Here is a 13560-nt window from a genome sequence, read left to right as displayed (position 1 = left end):
TGGTCCCCAAAGATGTCCACATCCTATCCCTGGGGCCTGGGAATATGTCACCTTACAAGGCAGAAGGGACTTTGCAGCTGTGATGAAGAACCTTGAGATTGGGAAGTTACCCTGAATTATCCAGGGGGACCCACTGTAGTCACAGAGTTCCTTACAGGAGGGAGGCAGGAGGGTCAGATTCAGAAGACGTTATGACAGAAGCAGAGGTCAGAGTGGTGTGAGCCCAGGAACAAGAGCAGCTTCTAGAAGCTGGACAAAGCAAACAGATTCTGCTCTAGAGCCTCCAGAAGGAACCAGCCCTGCTGACATCTTGATTTTAGGACTACTGACCTCCAGAAATGTAAGATAATACATTTGTGTTGTAAGCCAGTAAGTCTGTGGTGACTTGTTGTGGCAACAATGGGAAACGAATACAAGTAGTACCTACTCTTTTTTTTTTTTTTTTTTTTTTGCCACGAGGTGTGTTTTATTTTCATTAATCATACAAATAATTTTCTATAATATCCCAGGGCAAACCGGAGAATTTGGCAGTCCGATTGGAGGGTCCCTTCAGAGACCCACAGGCCGGTGGCATCGGCACGGAGTGCCCGGGTTCACAGTGCAGCTTGTCGCTCGTGTCCATCTTGCAGGTGGCTCTTCCTCCACAAAACGACTAGGGTCTCCAAGATGATGGAGGTGGAGAATACTCCAGGTTCTTAGGAAATTTCACTTCGCTTGCTTCTCCTGCTCAATGGTCTCTTTGGTCGGCAGGGTGTTCTTCTCCTGCGTCTCCGTCTTCTTCAGCTTGGCCTTATCGAAGCTGGCGATTTCCCCCATGTCCGGCTTGTCTGCCATTTTCTTAAGACAAACCGAAAAGTTCCGCTCCAAGCCCGCGGTTCCGGTGCTCTGCCAAGTAGTACCTACTCTTGCCTAACTACCTACCAGGTGGGTGCTGGCCACTTCAACGGCCACTTCCTTGCTTATGGACTGAAAACTCAAGTTAAAAGCCTAGCTGCCAATGTGATGGTATTAGGAGGTACCTAATTAGGGGTAATTAGGTCTTGAGGGTGGAACCCTCATGGGTGGAATTAGTGCCCTTACATAAGAGGCTCCAGAGAGCTCTCTTTCCACCCCGTGAGGACGCAGGGAGAAATGGATAGTCTGCAATCCAGAAGAGGGCCCTCACCAGGACCTGCCCATGCTGGCATCCTGGGCTCAGACTCCCAGCCTCTGGAACTGTGAGAAATAAATTTCTGTTGTTTACAAGTCCTCCAGCCTACGGTACTTTGTTATAGCAGCCCCAACGGACGGAGACAGCTATCCATGGTGTTCTGCAAAGCAGGCCCTCTTGTCTGCATTTTATCCATCAGGAATCAGAGGCTCTGAGAGGTGATGTGACTTGCCCAGGGCCGTGTGGCTGGTTGAAGCTGCACTGCTTCTCCAGGGCACCTCCACCTGTTTGGGCTTCAGTTTCTCCATTTGTCTCATGAACTGATTTGAGTAGATCAGCCCATCCACCAAACACAAGCTTGGTTGAGTTGTTAGTACAAGTTCTGGGGGGAAGACTTGGAGGAAGAAGGTTTATGCTACAGTATCTTTGGAAGTGCTGAGTGGAAGTTAGAAAACCTTTCTTGCTTTTTGCTGCAGGCCTTCTCAGAGCCTCTCAGAGATAAAAGAGTACTGTGACTGCTTGTAAGCCAGACGGTGTATGCAGCATTTCCTAACCGACTGACCCATGGGACCATTATGAACAGAACATTGCTCGGGACTAATGTGGGGGACATCCCGCTCTGAAATGTGGACCTAGATGATCTTGACGGTCTCTTCTCATCTACAAAGGGCCAGGGTTCCACTAGATTTTACCCCGTCAGCAGGTCTGAGGCTGGTCCTCATTCTGCCATGTTCTGCTCCTGAGAGGGAGGCCGGGTGGAGGCTGCCATGACGCAGTCCTCCTGTGAGTTTCCTATAACTGCACTAACAAACTACCACAAACTTATGCCTTAAGACAACAGAGAGTCACCATCTCACAGTCTGGGAGGTCAGAAGCCTCTGCACTACAATCAGTGTGTTGGCAGGGCTGCATTCCTTCTGCAAACTCCAGGGTTCTTCTGCCTTTTCTAGCTTCTGGTGGCCACTCACATGCCGTGGCTCATGGCCCCTTCCTCCGTCTTCAGCGCCAGCAGTGGCAGGTCCAGCCTCTCTCGCTGCCTCCCTCTTCCACTTTTAAGGGCTCTTGTGGTTCCACGGGACCCACCTGGATCCCCCAGGCTAGTCTCCTGATCATAAGGTCAGCCGATTAGCAAGATTAATTCCATCTGCAACCTTAATCCCCCCTCTCGAGGTAGCATCCATTCACAGGTTCCAGGGATCAGGGCGTGGATGTCTCTGAGGGGCCGTTCCTCTGCTTCCCTCAACTCTTTTGCTCGACTCTGAATTCAGCACAGTAACGGCTCTCATTCCTGCGCTGGTTATTCTCTCACCACAGCTCTCAGAGCGGCGGGCTCCCATCACCCCACCTGACAGGAAACCGAGGCTCAGAGGTGTGAAGTCACCTGCCGAGGCCACCCAGCCAAGAGCAGTCAGGCTGGGACTCACGTCCGCATCCACCCGTGTGCCCTTGCTCTTGGCCACCACGGGTGAGGGTCTGTCACCCGCCATGGACCAGCTCCTCCCCCAGTGAGAGCCCCCGGCTGCTTCACGCGGAACAGCGGACATGGTCCTAGGCTCCGCACATCGCTTACACAGACCAGTGTGTACAGCCTCCCTGACCTGGGCCTCCCCGCCTGGTGTGTGGAAGGATCCAATGTGCAGAGATCCCGCTCAGGCCTCACTGGCTGAGTCTGTGTGGCTGCCCTCGAGGGCTGGTGGAGGGGCCGTTCTCCTGCCTGTATTATAAAGCCGACAGCCGGGGACATGAACTTGCCTCTGCTGAGCGCCTGGGCCAGGTGCTCACACAAGGGTTTGATGCATCCAAAGCCACCTAGAGACTTCTAGTAGCATCATCCTCACTGCACAGCCGGGGAAACTGACAACTGGGCTAGAGCTCCCATTCCCTCATGCGTGCACTCAACAATATTTATGTACGCATGTATGTACGTGCGTATGTATGTATGTTTCGTTGCTGATGTTGTTGTTTTGGTTTGGTTTTGGTTTTGGCCTCACGGCATGTGGGATCTTAGTTCCCCGAGCAGGGTTCAAACCCACTTTCCCTGCACTGGAAGCACGGCAACTCAACCACTGGACCACCAGGGAAGTCCCTCAACAATATTTATTGATGTTGAATATGTGTCCTGCATAAGGCAGGGTAGAGCTCATATTCCAGCTGGAGACAGACTGTAAACAGTAAACAGAGAAGGGATGGAGTGCCAGGGAAGTGGGAAGTGGTAGAGGTCAGGGAAGGCGGGCTGGAGTAGGCAGCAGGGTGGGAGCTGGAAGGGTGGCTGGTGGTGTGATGGTGAATGTCAGGGTGCGCCTGGCACCCCACTAAGCCCGTTCCAGGAATCGTGTCACTGGAATCACGTCCAGAAATAAGTCACCCTGCAGGGCAGGTCTCTCCTTGTTTTTCAGGTGAGGTGGGAGGCTCCATGGGGACCCTGCTGATGACCACACAGCATGAAGTGGCAGATTTAGGACCTGAACCCAGGACTGTGTGCGCCCCATGCAGATGTACCCATACCCCTGCCCCTGCCCCCAGAGTGGACCATAAGGCCACACCACGGGGTGGGGGGAGGGTGCCGCCCATGAGTCTCGGATCTTTGGGGTCACAGTGCTACATCAAAACACAGCCAGGGGCTACCCTGGTTCCCCCAGCAAGATGGGAGGAGCAGCAGATGGGGGAGAACCGGTCAAGGAGATTTGTTTTCAGGGTCTAAAAACCTGAACCTGGCCACGAACACTAGTGCGGAAACGCATGTCTTCTCCCTGTGAATAGCACGCGCCTTAGAAATCCAACTTCCTTCCCCCATCAGGCTGGAGGGGGCTGACCTCCTGGCGGCTGGAACCCCGAAGTGCTCCCTCAGTGGGTACAGCTGTCAGCTTCCACTTTTAGAAACATTCACGTGTTACCGTGACATTAAATACTTTCCTTCCTAATGAGCATTTCCCCCCCAGACATCTGAATGTGCAAAGATATATCCTCTGGGCCCAGCCAGGGCAAAGTCTGTGCAGAAATTTCCCTTGATGTGCTCTGTGGTGACCTAAGTGGGAAGGAAATCTGAAAAAGAGGGGGATATACGTAGAGCTGATGCACTTTGCTGCACAGCAGAAACGAGCACGACATTGTAAAGCAGCTATACGCCAATAAAAATTAAAAAAAAAAAAAAGAAAGAACTCTCCCTCGATGCTGACACCGAGGCACATTGTAAGGCGAGGGGCTTCTCCCGGCCTCTGCAGGACGAGACAGGGACTCTCGGTAGAGCCCTACTGCCCCCTAGAGGGACGGATCCCGGAGGCCCAGATGGGAGGAGATGCCTGCGGGCCTGGAGCTCTCCGTGGGCCTCCTGCAAGTGCCCCAGCTTCTCTGCCCCTTCTCACCCCAGGACCACCTTCAGCCTGACCTCCATCCATCTACCAAGTCAACACGATGTAGGAGACCCTTGGCTCCGCTGGCCGGTCCCAAAGTTCCAAGGACTCAGCTTGCTCTGCCCAAAATAGTGGCCAACATGCCCCGGTACCTCTGCCAGGCCTTTACAAAGATTTCAAGCCCCAAACCCTAAAGAGAATAGGTGTCCCAGGCCCCCAACCTGATTCAAACAAGCCCCAAGTCAAGTTGTAAGATAAGAGTAAGGAACTCCGAGACGTTCCAGAGTTTTGCATGATGACTAATTTTAGGTCCTTTTTGTTTGTTTGGTTTTTAAAATAAATATTCCTCAATTGTTAACAAAAGTTTTTGGTGCGTGGCTCTCTGCCAGCGTGCCAATAATGTTAACATTTAAGTATTCTTTTAGGAGGATTAGCTACGGCTTATGAAGCAAGTACTGGGAACACTGCAGCTGTGAAGGCTCCCCACGGGTTTACTCACCCAGTCCTCAGGATGGTTCCAGGAGACTGTGTTTTTGCCATCACCACTTTATACACGAGGAAACTGAGGCAGAGAGGGGTAAAGCAAATGTCCAAGATCACACAGCCAGGAAGTGAGAGGGAGGTTCCAACCTGGTCCTTCTCAGCATCCAGGGTCCAGCTATGTGTCACGTCTTCTGCAAAGCCTTCCCTGACCTCCCTGGTTGGAGCTGGTCCACCCTGACCCACCCCCAACCCTGCTGGTCTTGCCCCTCCCCCCTTCTTTTGTAGTTCTGCCTGCCATGAGCACTGGTGTAACTGCTTCTGTTGGGTCTACCTCCCTCCACTGCAAAGTCAGCTCTGAGAGGGCAGGAACTGGACCTGTTTGCATTGCTTCAGTCTCCCCAGGACCCAGCACTGAGCCTGGAACATGGCAGATGTTCCCTCAATATTTGGGGAAGGAGGGAAGGGGGAGAGGGAAGGAGGGAGGGAGGGGAGGGAGGGAGGGAGGGAGGGAGGGAGGAAGGAAGGAAGGAAGGAAGGAAGGAAGGAAGGAAGGAAGGAGCACAGTTTCCATCCTCAGGAAGCTCCCACTTGATGGGGGGAAATAGGCCTTATTGGCTGTATTAGGTTGAACGGTGGCCCCCACCCAAATACCCACCAGGAACCTGTGAATGTTACCTTATTTGGGAAAAGCGTCCTTGGCGTTATTAATGATCTCGAGATCATCCTGGATTATCGGGGTGGGGGGCTAAATCCAATGACAAGTGTCCTTATAAGAGGAGGAAAAGGCCACGTAAAGATTGGGGCAGAGGTTGGGGTTCTCAGGCTACAAGCCCAGGAATACCTGGAGCCACCAGAAACCGGAGAAAGCAGTGAAGGATTCCTCCCAAGCTAGAACATTCGGAGGGAGCGCGGCCTGCTGACACCGTGATTTTGGACTTCTGGCCTTCAGGTCTGTAAGTGAACAAATTTTGGTTGTTTTAGGCCACTTGGTTTGTGGCAATTGGTTACAGCAGCCCCGGGGAACGAACACATTGGCCACCCATGGACGGTTCATCAATATTCAAACACCCCACAGAAGGGCTCACAAGATGCAGGCACTAGGGGCCAATCAAAGGAGCTGCTCTCACAGAGGAGTGGCCAGCTCAGCTCTCCAGGCCTTTGGGGCACTTGCCTCCGCCCCCCCCCCCCCCCCCCCGCAGGGATGCCAGACGCCAGGCCTCTATTGCAGTATTAGTCATCGTTGCTACTATGATCAGACCTTCACAGTATTTTCTCACCCACCTTTTGGATTTCCTAGAATTCCCTTTTCCTTCAGTTCACACCCCTGCCATGTGGAGCGACCTCTTCCTCACAGGTGCTTAACTCACCTAAACACACAAGGTGCTCGCTCCCCTCCTGTGCTGGTCCACCCCCGCCCCCACCCTGCTCAATGCCAAAGCCGCCTCCCGCTGGGAGCTTTCCAGAATGCCCTGGTTGGAGGTGATTTCTCCCACTCCGTTTCTCCTAGCCTGTCTCTTCCAACAGCCTGTGGACTTGGGGAAGTGAAGGCTTCATGCCCACCTCTCTGCCTACCAGCTGGCACACAGGGGAGGCATAGCAGTGAATGAGAGCCATGTCCTTGGCCAGCCACAGCTTTCTGCTGCCCTCCACCTGGGTGCAGCCAACCTCCTGCTTCCCTTTGCTGTTAACACTGACCTTGGACCCCTCTCACGCCCTGCTCACCACCTCTGGCCACCCGCTCCCACCTCGCTGGTTCACAGCTTCTCCCTCAGGGCCAAGCTGGCTTTGCCTCGGGGCTTCGTGTTCCTAAAGAGACCGCTGGTCTACCCACCCTGACCTCCCAGCTTCTGAGCAGTACCTGACAATGCCACTCAGACCGCAAAGCCAAGTGGTACCTGCCTGACAGGATGCTGCGAGAATGGATAACTCCCTTAGAACGGCATGGGCCGTACGTACGTAATAAGGACTCAGTAGTATCGGCCAGTGTCATGCGATGACGACCACGATGATGACAGTCACCACTATCACTCCCAGCTGGCCCCATGTCAATGCAGGTATCCGGGGGTCTGACAGGGGACGGCATCCCAATTTTGACTCAGGCCAATGACAGCCCGGAGAGCCGTGTGGGAAGGCCCTGGTCCTGGCCTTCGTCCACTGTGTCCTTTCTCGTTCTGCGTCGGTTTCTGTGGTGCTGTCAGATGTTTTCAGAATGATGCGAGCGTACTTCTGAGGTCAGCTTCTAATCAAAAACGACTTCTAGACGGTGCCCTGGTTTAAAAAGAAAGAAAGAAGAAATGGAGTGAGTCATCATCCAAACCATTTGAATGAAACAAAGACACAACAAACCCTCTGCTTTCCTCTTGCGCCAGAACAGATTATCTCAGTCCTGCGGAGCCCAGCTGGAGGGAATTAAAGGCGATCTCCGGTTCGCCAGATAGGAAGGCGGCACAGCAGACCTGCCGTGACTCACGGCGAGAACCACAGGGGTGTAGTTGATTGGGGCAGAGTCTGGAACCCTTGGAGGGGCCTGCAGCCAGGGCAGCGACTCTGGAGGGGGCTCTGGGGGCCTGACACTGATGGGTGGAGGAGCCAGGAGGCCGAGGGACTGCAGACCCAGGGAGCAGTCAAGGGGTGAGTGTGAAGAGACCCCAACACTGCAGGGACTGCCACCCCACGATATCTTCCAGGGAGCTGGAGGATGCTGCCAGACCTACGTCGGGTTTCACAGATGTGCTCAATGCCCCTGATGATGATTGGAGCTGCAGTGTCAGCAATTCCTCTTCTAGATTTTCCCAGAGCCCACCAACCAACACAGTTGCCCTCGGGGAGAAGGGCGAACACAGCCATTTCCCAGGATTCTTGGTCTCCCTTTTGGAATGTTGCGTCTGCCAAGGTTCTGAGCTTGGAAGACTTTGCCAGACAAACTTTTCCCGGGAGTGGGAGGGAAGCTTAACTGGACAGAACTGAGGAGATGGGCTGAGGCGGCGGCTCGAGGTGGGCTCCGACCCTCCACCCTGACTGTTATTCCAAAACGGGTAACTTCTGCTCGGAGTTGTCAAGATGACTCACCGCATTTAGAAAATTAATTTTTTTGGAAAATTGAACTCGTTTCTAAAATGATAGCAATAACGCATGCACATGATAAAATATTTTTTTCAATAATAAAGTATTCGCCGCAAACATGAAGACGAATGTAGTATCTCAGGATATAAATATGTGAGGGGGAAAAAAAGTAAGGCATAACACGAAGTATCTTCTTCCACCAGAGTACTTGAGTACTTCCCCAGGGGTGTCAATTCTTGGCTTGGGTTTTCTAGTTTTTCTGATGGTAGAGTTTACCTTTAACGGTATGTCTACTTCTACTTCTTGATTTATCAACCTTAGACTGTATTGAACAACTCCTTCAATTGAAAGATAAGGAAAATAGAGTAGTTACTCTGACTTCTGTCTGTTGTTACCCCTTCCCTCTTATGTACGTTAGTTATATTATTTTTACTTCGTGGACCCTGAGGTCAGTATGTCTGTATTCATATCCCACCTCTGCCACGTTTTGCTGTGTAACTTTGAGCAAGTTACTTAACCTCTCTGTGTTCCAGTTTCCTTTTCAGTAAAAAGGGGGATAATGACAGTTTCTGCTTCATAAAGTTGTCATGCAGATTAAAAGTGTTAATTCATGTGAAGCAATTATACCCCAATAAAGATGTTAAAAAATACCATAATGATGCTAATTAAAAGAAAGTTGAAGTAGATATATTAATTTCAGACAAAATAGGCTTCAAAACAAGCAAAATAATGAAGTATAAAGAGGCACATTACCCAATTATAAAGGCGTCAATACTTCTAAAAGACAATTCTAAGCGTGTTTGTATCTAACCATAAAACGTTAAAATACATGAGGCAAATACTGATAGAAATGAAAATAAAAACAGGAAATCCACTATAAAAAAAAAGTGTTAATTCACACTAAGTGCTTAGAACAGTGCCTGCTATATAATGTCTCGATGTGTTACTATTATTTCTCACAATTCTGCTCTAGAATTTAGAACTAAATCTTCTTTGAATTGTCAATAGGCTGACTCTAAAAACTGAAAGCTAATAAACAGCACTGACATCACCAAGTAAGCAATATTCATTAAGTGTGAATGAACCCATGCAGAAGGAAATATGATTCCGAGTCACTGAAACTTTACCACTCAAAGGAGAATCTTCCAAGTGTCAGGTATAACACATAGTATTTTAGTTTCTTTCTAGTATTCTTTGCCTCTTCTGTACAGTTGTCAACTGCCACTTTTAAATAATGTATATGCCATCCTCTTTCTCAGATTCTTTTTCAGGAGGTTGACATAAATCCTTGGGCAATGTTTTCAAATAGAGTACATGGACTGTGAATTTTTAAATTCTTCGATGTCTAAGAATATCTTTATTTTGTTTAGTTATATAAGGAACCCTAGATTGAAACTCTTTTACCCTCAGAACATGGAAGACATATCCTCATCATCTTCTGGCATCTGAGTAGATGACAAATCTGGTGTTAATCTGATTTTCAATCTTTGGTAGTTTACCACTTTAAAAATTATTATTTCCAAAAGTCTGTAGGGTAGCCTCTTTATTCTTTTTTAAAAAACTTTATTTATTTATTTTGGGCTGCGTTGGGTCTTTGTTGCTGCACGCGGGCTTTCTCTAGTTGCAGCAAGCAGGGGCTACTCTTCCTTGCCGTGTGCGGGTTTCTCATTGCGGTGGCTTCTCTTGTTGCGGAGAATGGGCTCTAGGCGCATGGGCTTCAGTAGTTGTGGCTCACGGGCTTTAGAGCGCAGGCTCAGTAGTTGTGGTGCAAGGGCTTAGTTGCTCCGCGGCATGTGGGATCTTCCTGGACCATGACTCGAACCTGTGTCCCCTGCATTGGCAGGCAGATTCTTAACCACTGCGCCACCAGGGAAGCCCTTTTTTTAAAAAATAATTTAAAAAATATATTTTATGTATTTATTTGGTTGTGCCAGGTCTTAGTTGCGGCAGGCAGCCTCCTTAGTTGTGGCACATGTCCTCCTTAGTTGCGGCTTGCCAGCTCCTTAGTTGTGGCACGCAAACCCCTAGTTGCGGCATGCATGTGGGATCTAGTTCCCTGACCAGGAATTGGCCCCGGGCCGCCTGCATTGGGAGCATGGAGTCTTAACCACTGTGCCACCAGGGAAGTCCCGCCTCTTTTTTCTTAATGTTTTAAAATTTTCCCTGAGGTCTATAGGTATGCATTGTAAATGGAACCAGGTGAAGCATGTAATCTGAGGACTCAGGCCTTTCCTGGAGTTCAGGGAAATGTTCCTCTCATTTCTTTTATTATTTCCTCCCTTCCAGTCTCTCTCTTCTTTTGAAATTCCCATTTCATAGCATCTGGAACTCCTGGATTCATCCTCTTTGTCTCGACTTTTCTCTTACATTTTCCAGCTTCGTCTCTTTACATTCTGGGAGATTTCTTCAATTCTGTCCTCCAGATCACTAACTTTATCATTGGCCATGTCTTATTTCTCAGCCCACTCATCGAAACTTGCAAATGTAATCCTATTTCTCATTTTCAAGCCTGATTCCTTCTTCTCTGACTATTCCATTTTCACAACCACCTCTTCTCATCAGTGCACTGTCTCTTGAATCCTCCTGAAGATACAAAGTAGAATGAAAATGATTTTTCTTCTCCCTGAATTCTCTATGCTTATTCCAGAGTGAAGTATTCCATTTATCCACTTTGATCCTTCCCTTTTTTTTTAATGTTTTATTTATTTATTTATTTTTGGCTGTGTTGGGTCTTCATTGCGGCGTGAGGGCCTTCTCTAGTTGCGGTGAGTGGGGGCTACTCTTCGTTGCGGTGCACAGGCTTCTCACTGCGGTGGCTTCTCTTGTGGCAGAGCACGGGCTCTAGGTGTGTGGACTTCAGTAGCTGTGGCACATGGGCTCAGTAGTTGTAGCTCGTGGGCTCTAGAGCGCAGGCTCAGTAATTGTGGCACACGGGCTTCAGTAGTTGTGGCACGTGGGCTCTAGAGCCCAGGCTCAGTAATTGTGGTGCACGGGCTTAGTTGCTCTGCAGCATGTGGGATCTTCCCAGACCAGGGCTCGAACCCGTGTCCCCTGCATCGGCAGGTAGATTCTTAACCACTGTGCCACCAGGAAAGCCCTGATCTTTCCCTTTTGTAATGTTTGTTTTCTCCGTATCTCCTGAGATCCCTTAAATGTTGTTTTGCATTTAAAACTAAAGGATCAACTTGGTTAATGACTGTAAGAAGAATGGGTTTCTTCTGCAACTATATACGCTTTCCTTTCCCAAGGGCCTCTCCTTGGGATGGTGGGATAAGCCATGGGCTGTGTATATGTGGGCAGAGCACACCTACCAGCGAGCCCCACTATAATGTACAAGGGCAGAGGGCAAACAGTCAGGCCAGGGAGACCCCAAACTGCCAAAGCAAAGAGGATTAAACAAACACGGGGTTTGCTTTTCTCTGCTAGAAGGAAGTCTGCAGCAGGCAGTCCACAGATGGTAGGGCTCAGTGTTATCGTCAAGGACCCAGGCTCCCCCTGGGTACCCCTTTGTCATGTTTGACAGATGCTGCTGCACCTGCAGAAACTCCTGAGCTTCTGGTAGGAAGAGGAAGACCAGAGAAGCGAGAAGGGAGGGTGTTTCTATCAGGAAGCCGAACGCTGTTCCAGATATCCCCAGCAGATTTCTGCTCACATTCACGGTCTCAAGGGAGACTGGGAGATCAAACTTTTTAGCCAAGTGCTTTGTGATCTTGACCAAAGCAGGGTTCCTCTTAGGAAGGAGGAACGAGACTAGAAACTGACTAAGCTATTAACTGTGTGTGTGATGGGTAATTCTGTATCTTCCCACCTGGGAGGAGCTGCTTATTCTCCCCTCCAGCCCCATGTCTGTGACAGAGAGCTCCGTTTTCTCTCCTCTCTCAGCCCTACGGCAGAATTGCTATTTGTCTCCTAATATTAACATTCTCCCTCCTTTTTAGTACTAGGACTCCCATTTTTACTGGGCACGTGGCCACCTAGAACGACCATATTTCCCAACCCTCCTTGCAGCTGTGTGGCCAAGTTCCAGTCAATGGGATGGTGGCGAAAGTCAAGGTTCCAACTTCTGGGTGTGTCCATAAAAGGAAGAGGGTGTGTGCTCTCCCCTCCCCCCGTTTCCCATTGGCTAGTCTGCAGGCATGGTGGAGAGTTACCTGGAACACCCCTAGGGGTGGCGGAGCATCAGGTCAGAGAGAATGAGGACCTGATAGAAAGAGAGAAAACGAGAGATAGAGAGCTAGAGGAGGGGAGGAGAGAGAGAGAGAAAAAAAAAGATATTAATCTTGTTTTAACCCTTCTTATTTGAGCCATTGTTGCATATCTTAGAAAATGACAATCCAAACAGCCACCTTAAAGATGGCTTCTCAGGCCCATTTTTTCCCTTAAATCACTATCACTGGTTGTGGAAGGAGAATAACGGCCCCCTAAATGTGTCCACATGCTAATCCCCAGAACCCGTGAATGTTTCCTTCTGTGGCAAAAGGGGCTTCAAAGATGCGATTAAGTTAACGATTATGAGATGAGAAGATTATCCTGGATTAATCACAAGGGTCCTTGTAAGAGGGAGACAGGAGGGTTGGAGTCAGAGAGGGAGATGTGATGACAGAGAGATTTGAAGATGCTCCTGGCTTTGAAGATGGAGGGAAGAGCCACAAGCCAAGAAGGCAGGAGGCTTCTGGAGGCTGGACAGGCAACGGAACGGAGCCTTGCCTTCAAGAAGGAACTTGGCCTCGACTTTAGGATTTCTGAACTGCAGAACAGTAAGATCCTTAATTTGCATTGTTTTAAGCCATTAAGTTTGTGGTAATTTGTTACAGTGGCCATAGGAAACCAACACACTAGTTAAGGACACTGTCCATAAGAAAACAAAAGTAGCCATTTGTAGTGTTTCATCCAACACTCATAATGCAAATTCATAGGCAGATGAGATTTGTGTGCTACTCATTTAACCTTTACAACCCTGCCAAGGAACTACTCCTATCTACCCCATTTTACAGATGAGGCACTTGAGACTCAGAGAGGTTATGTACACCATCTAAGGTCACACAGCTAGTAAGTAGCAGAGCCAGGATATGTTCCTATGCGTTGTGCTCCTGCCTCCATCTTCAAAGACGTAGGTTCAGAAGAGAACAGTACACAGTGAAACCCATGACCTGTGGGTCAAGCTGGGAAGTCATGATTTGTCAGGACATCCTTCTAACCTCCTAAGCCTCTCTCTTCTGGTTAAAAAGAGTCTTTGCTCTGCTGACGTTTGGTAGCTCAGAGACCCCTCATCTGCAGCTGCCCATGAGCACACTGCAGCCTCTTCCCTCTGTTTGGGAGAACAGCTCTCCTGTGATGACAGAGGCATGAGTCAGGGGTGCTGATGGGGGCCTGGGGCCAGGGGACCCTCAAGAGCAGCTGTGCTCAGGAAACTGCAGGGGCGGGCCCTCTGCGAAATCTGAGAGGCTCCCCACCCCATTTCAACACACCCTGGGGACCCTTTGGGCATCTCCCCATCAAGGCTACTTACAAAGG

The 13560-nt window shown here is 49.7% G+C and overlaps 1 protein-coding gene across 1 annotated transcript; it reads right to left on the bottom strand.

The window, feature by feature from the left end:
* Positions 1-479: 479 nt before the first annotated feature.
* Positions 480-906, bottom strand: LOC109547046 (thymosin beta-10). Its single transcript, XM_019943728.3, has one exon. It carries the CDS (start codon positions 832-834, stop codon positions 706-708), a length of 129 nt encoding a protein of 42 aa, XP_019799287.1. The 5' UTR covers positions 835-906; the 3' UTR covers positions 480-705.
* Positions 907-13560: the final 12654 nt, after the last annotated feature.

This window comes from Tursiops truncatus, chromosome 15, assembly GCF_011762595.2.
Source record: "Tursiops truncatus isolate mTurTru1 chromosome 15, mTurTru1.mat.Y, whole genome shotgun sequence".
In the NCBI taxonomy this organism is placed as follows: Eukaryota; Metazoa; Chordata; class Mammalia; order Artiodactyla; family Delphinidae; genus Tursiops; species Tursiops truncatus.
This window is presented reverse-complemented; position numbering and strand designations above follow the sequence as displayed.

What these genes read in the sequence shown, in the direction of transcription:
- LOC109547046 (XM_019943728.3), bottom strand. Translation starts at nt 834, where the DNA reads ATGGCAGACAAGCCGGACATGGGGGAAATCGCCAGCTTCGATAAGGCC.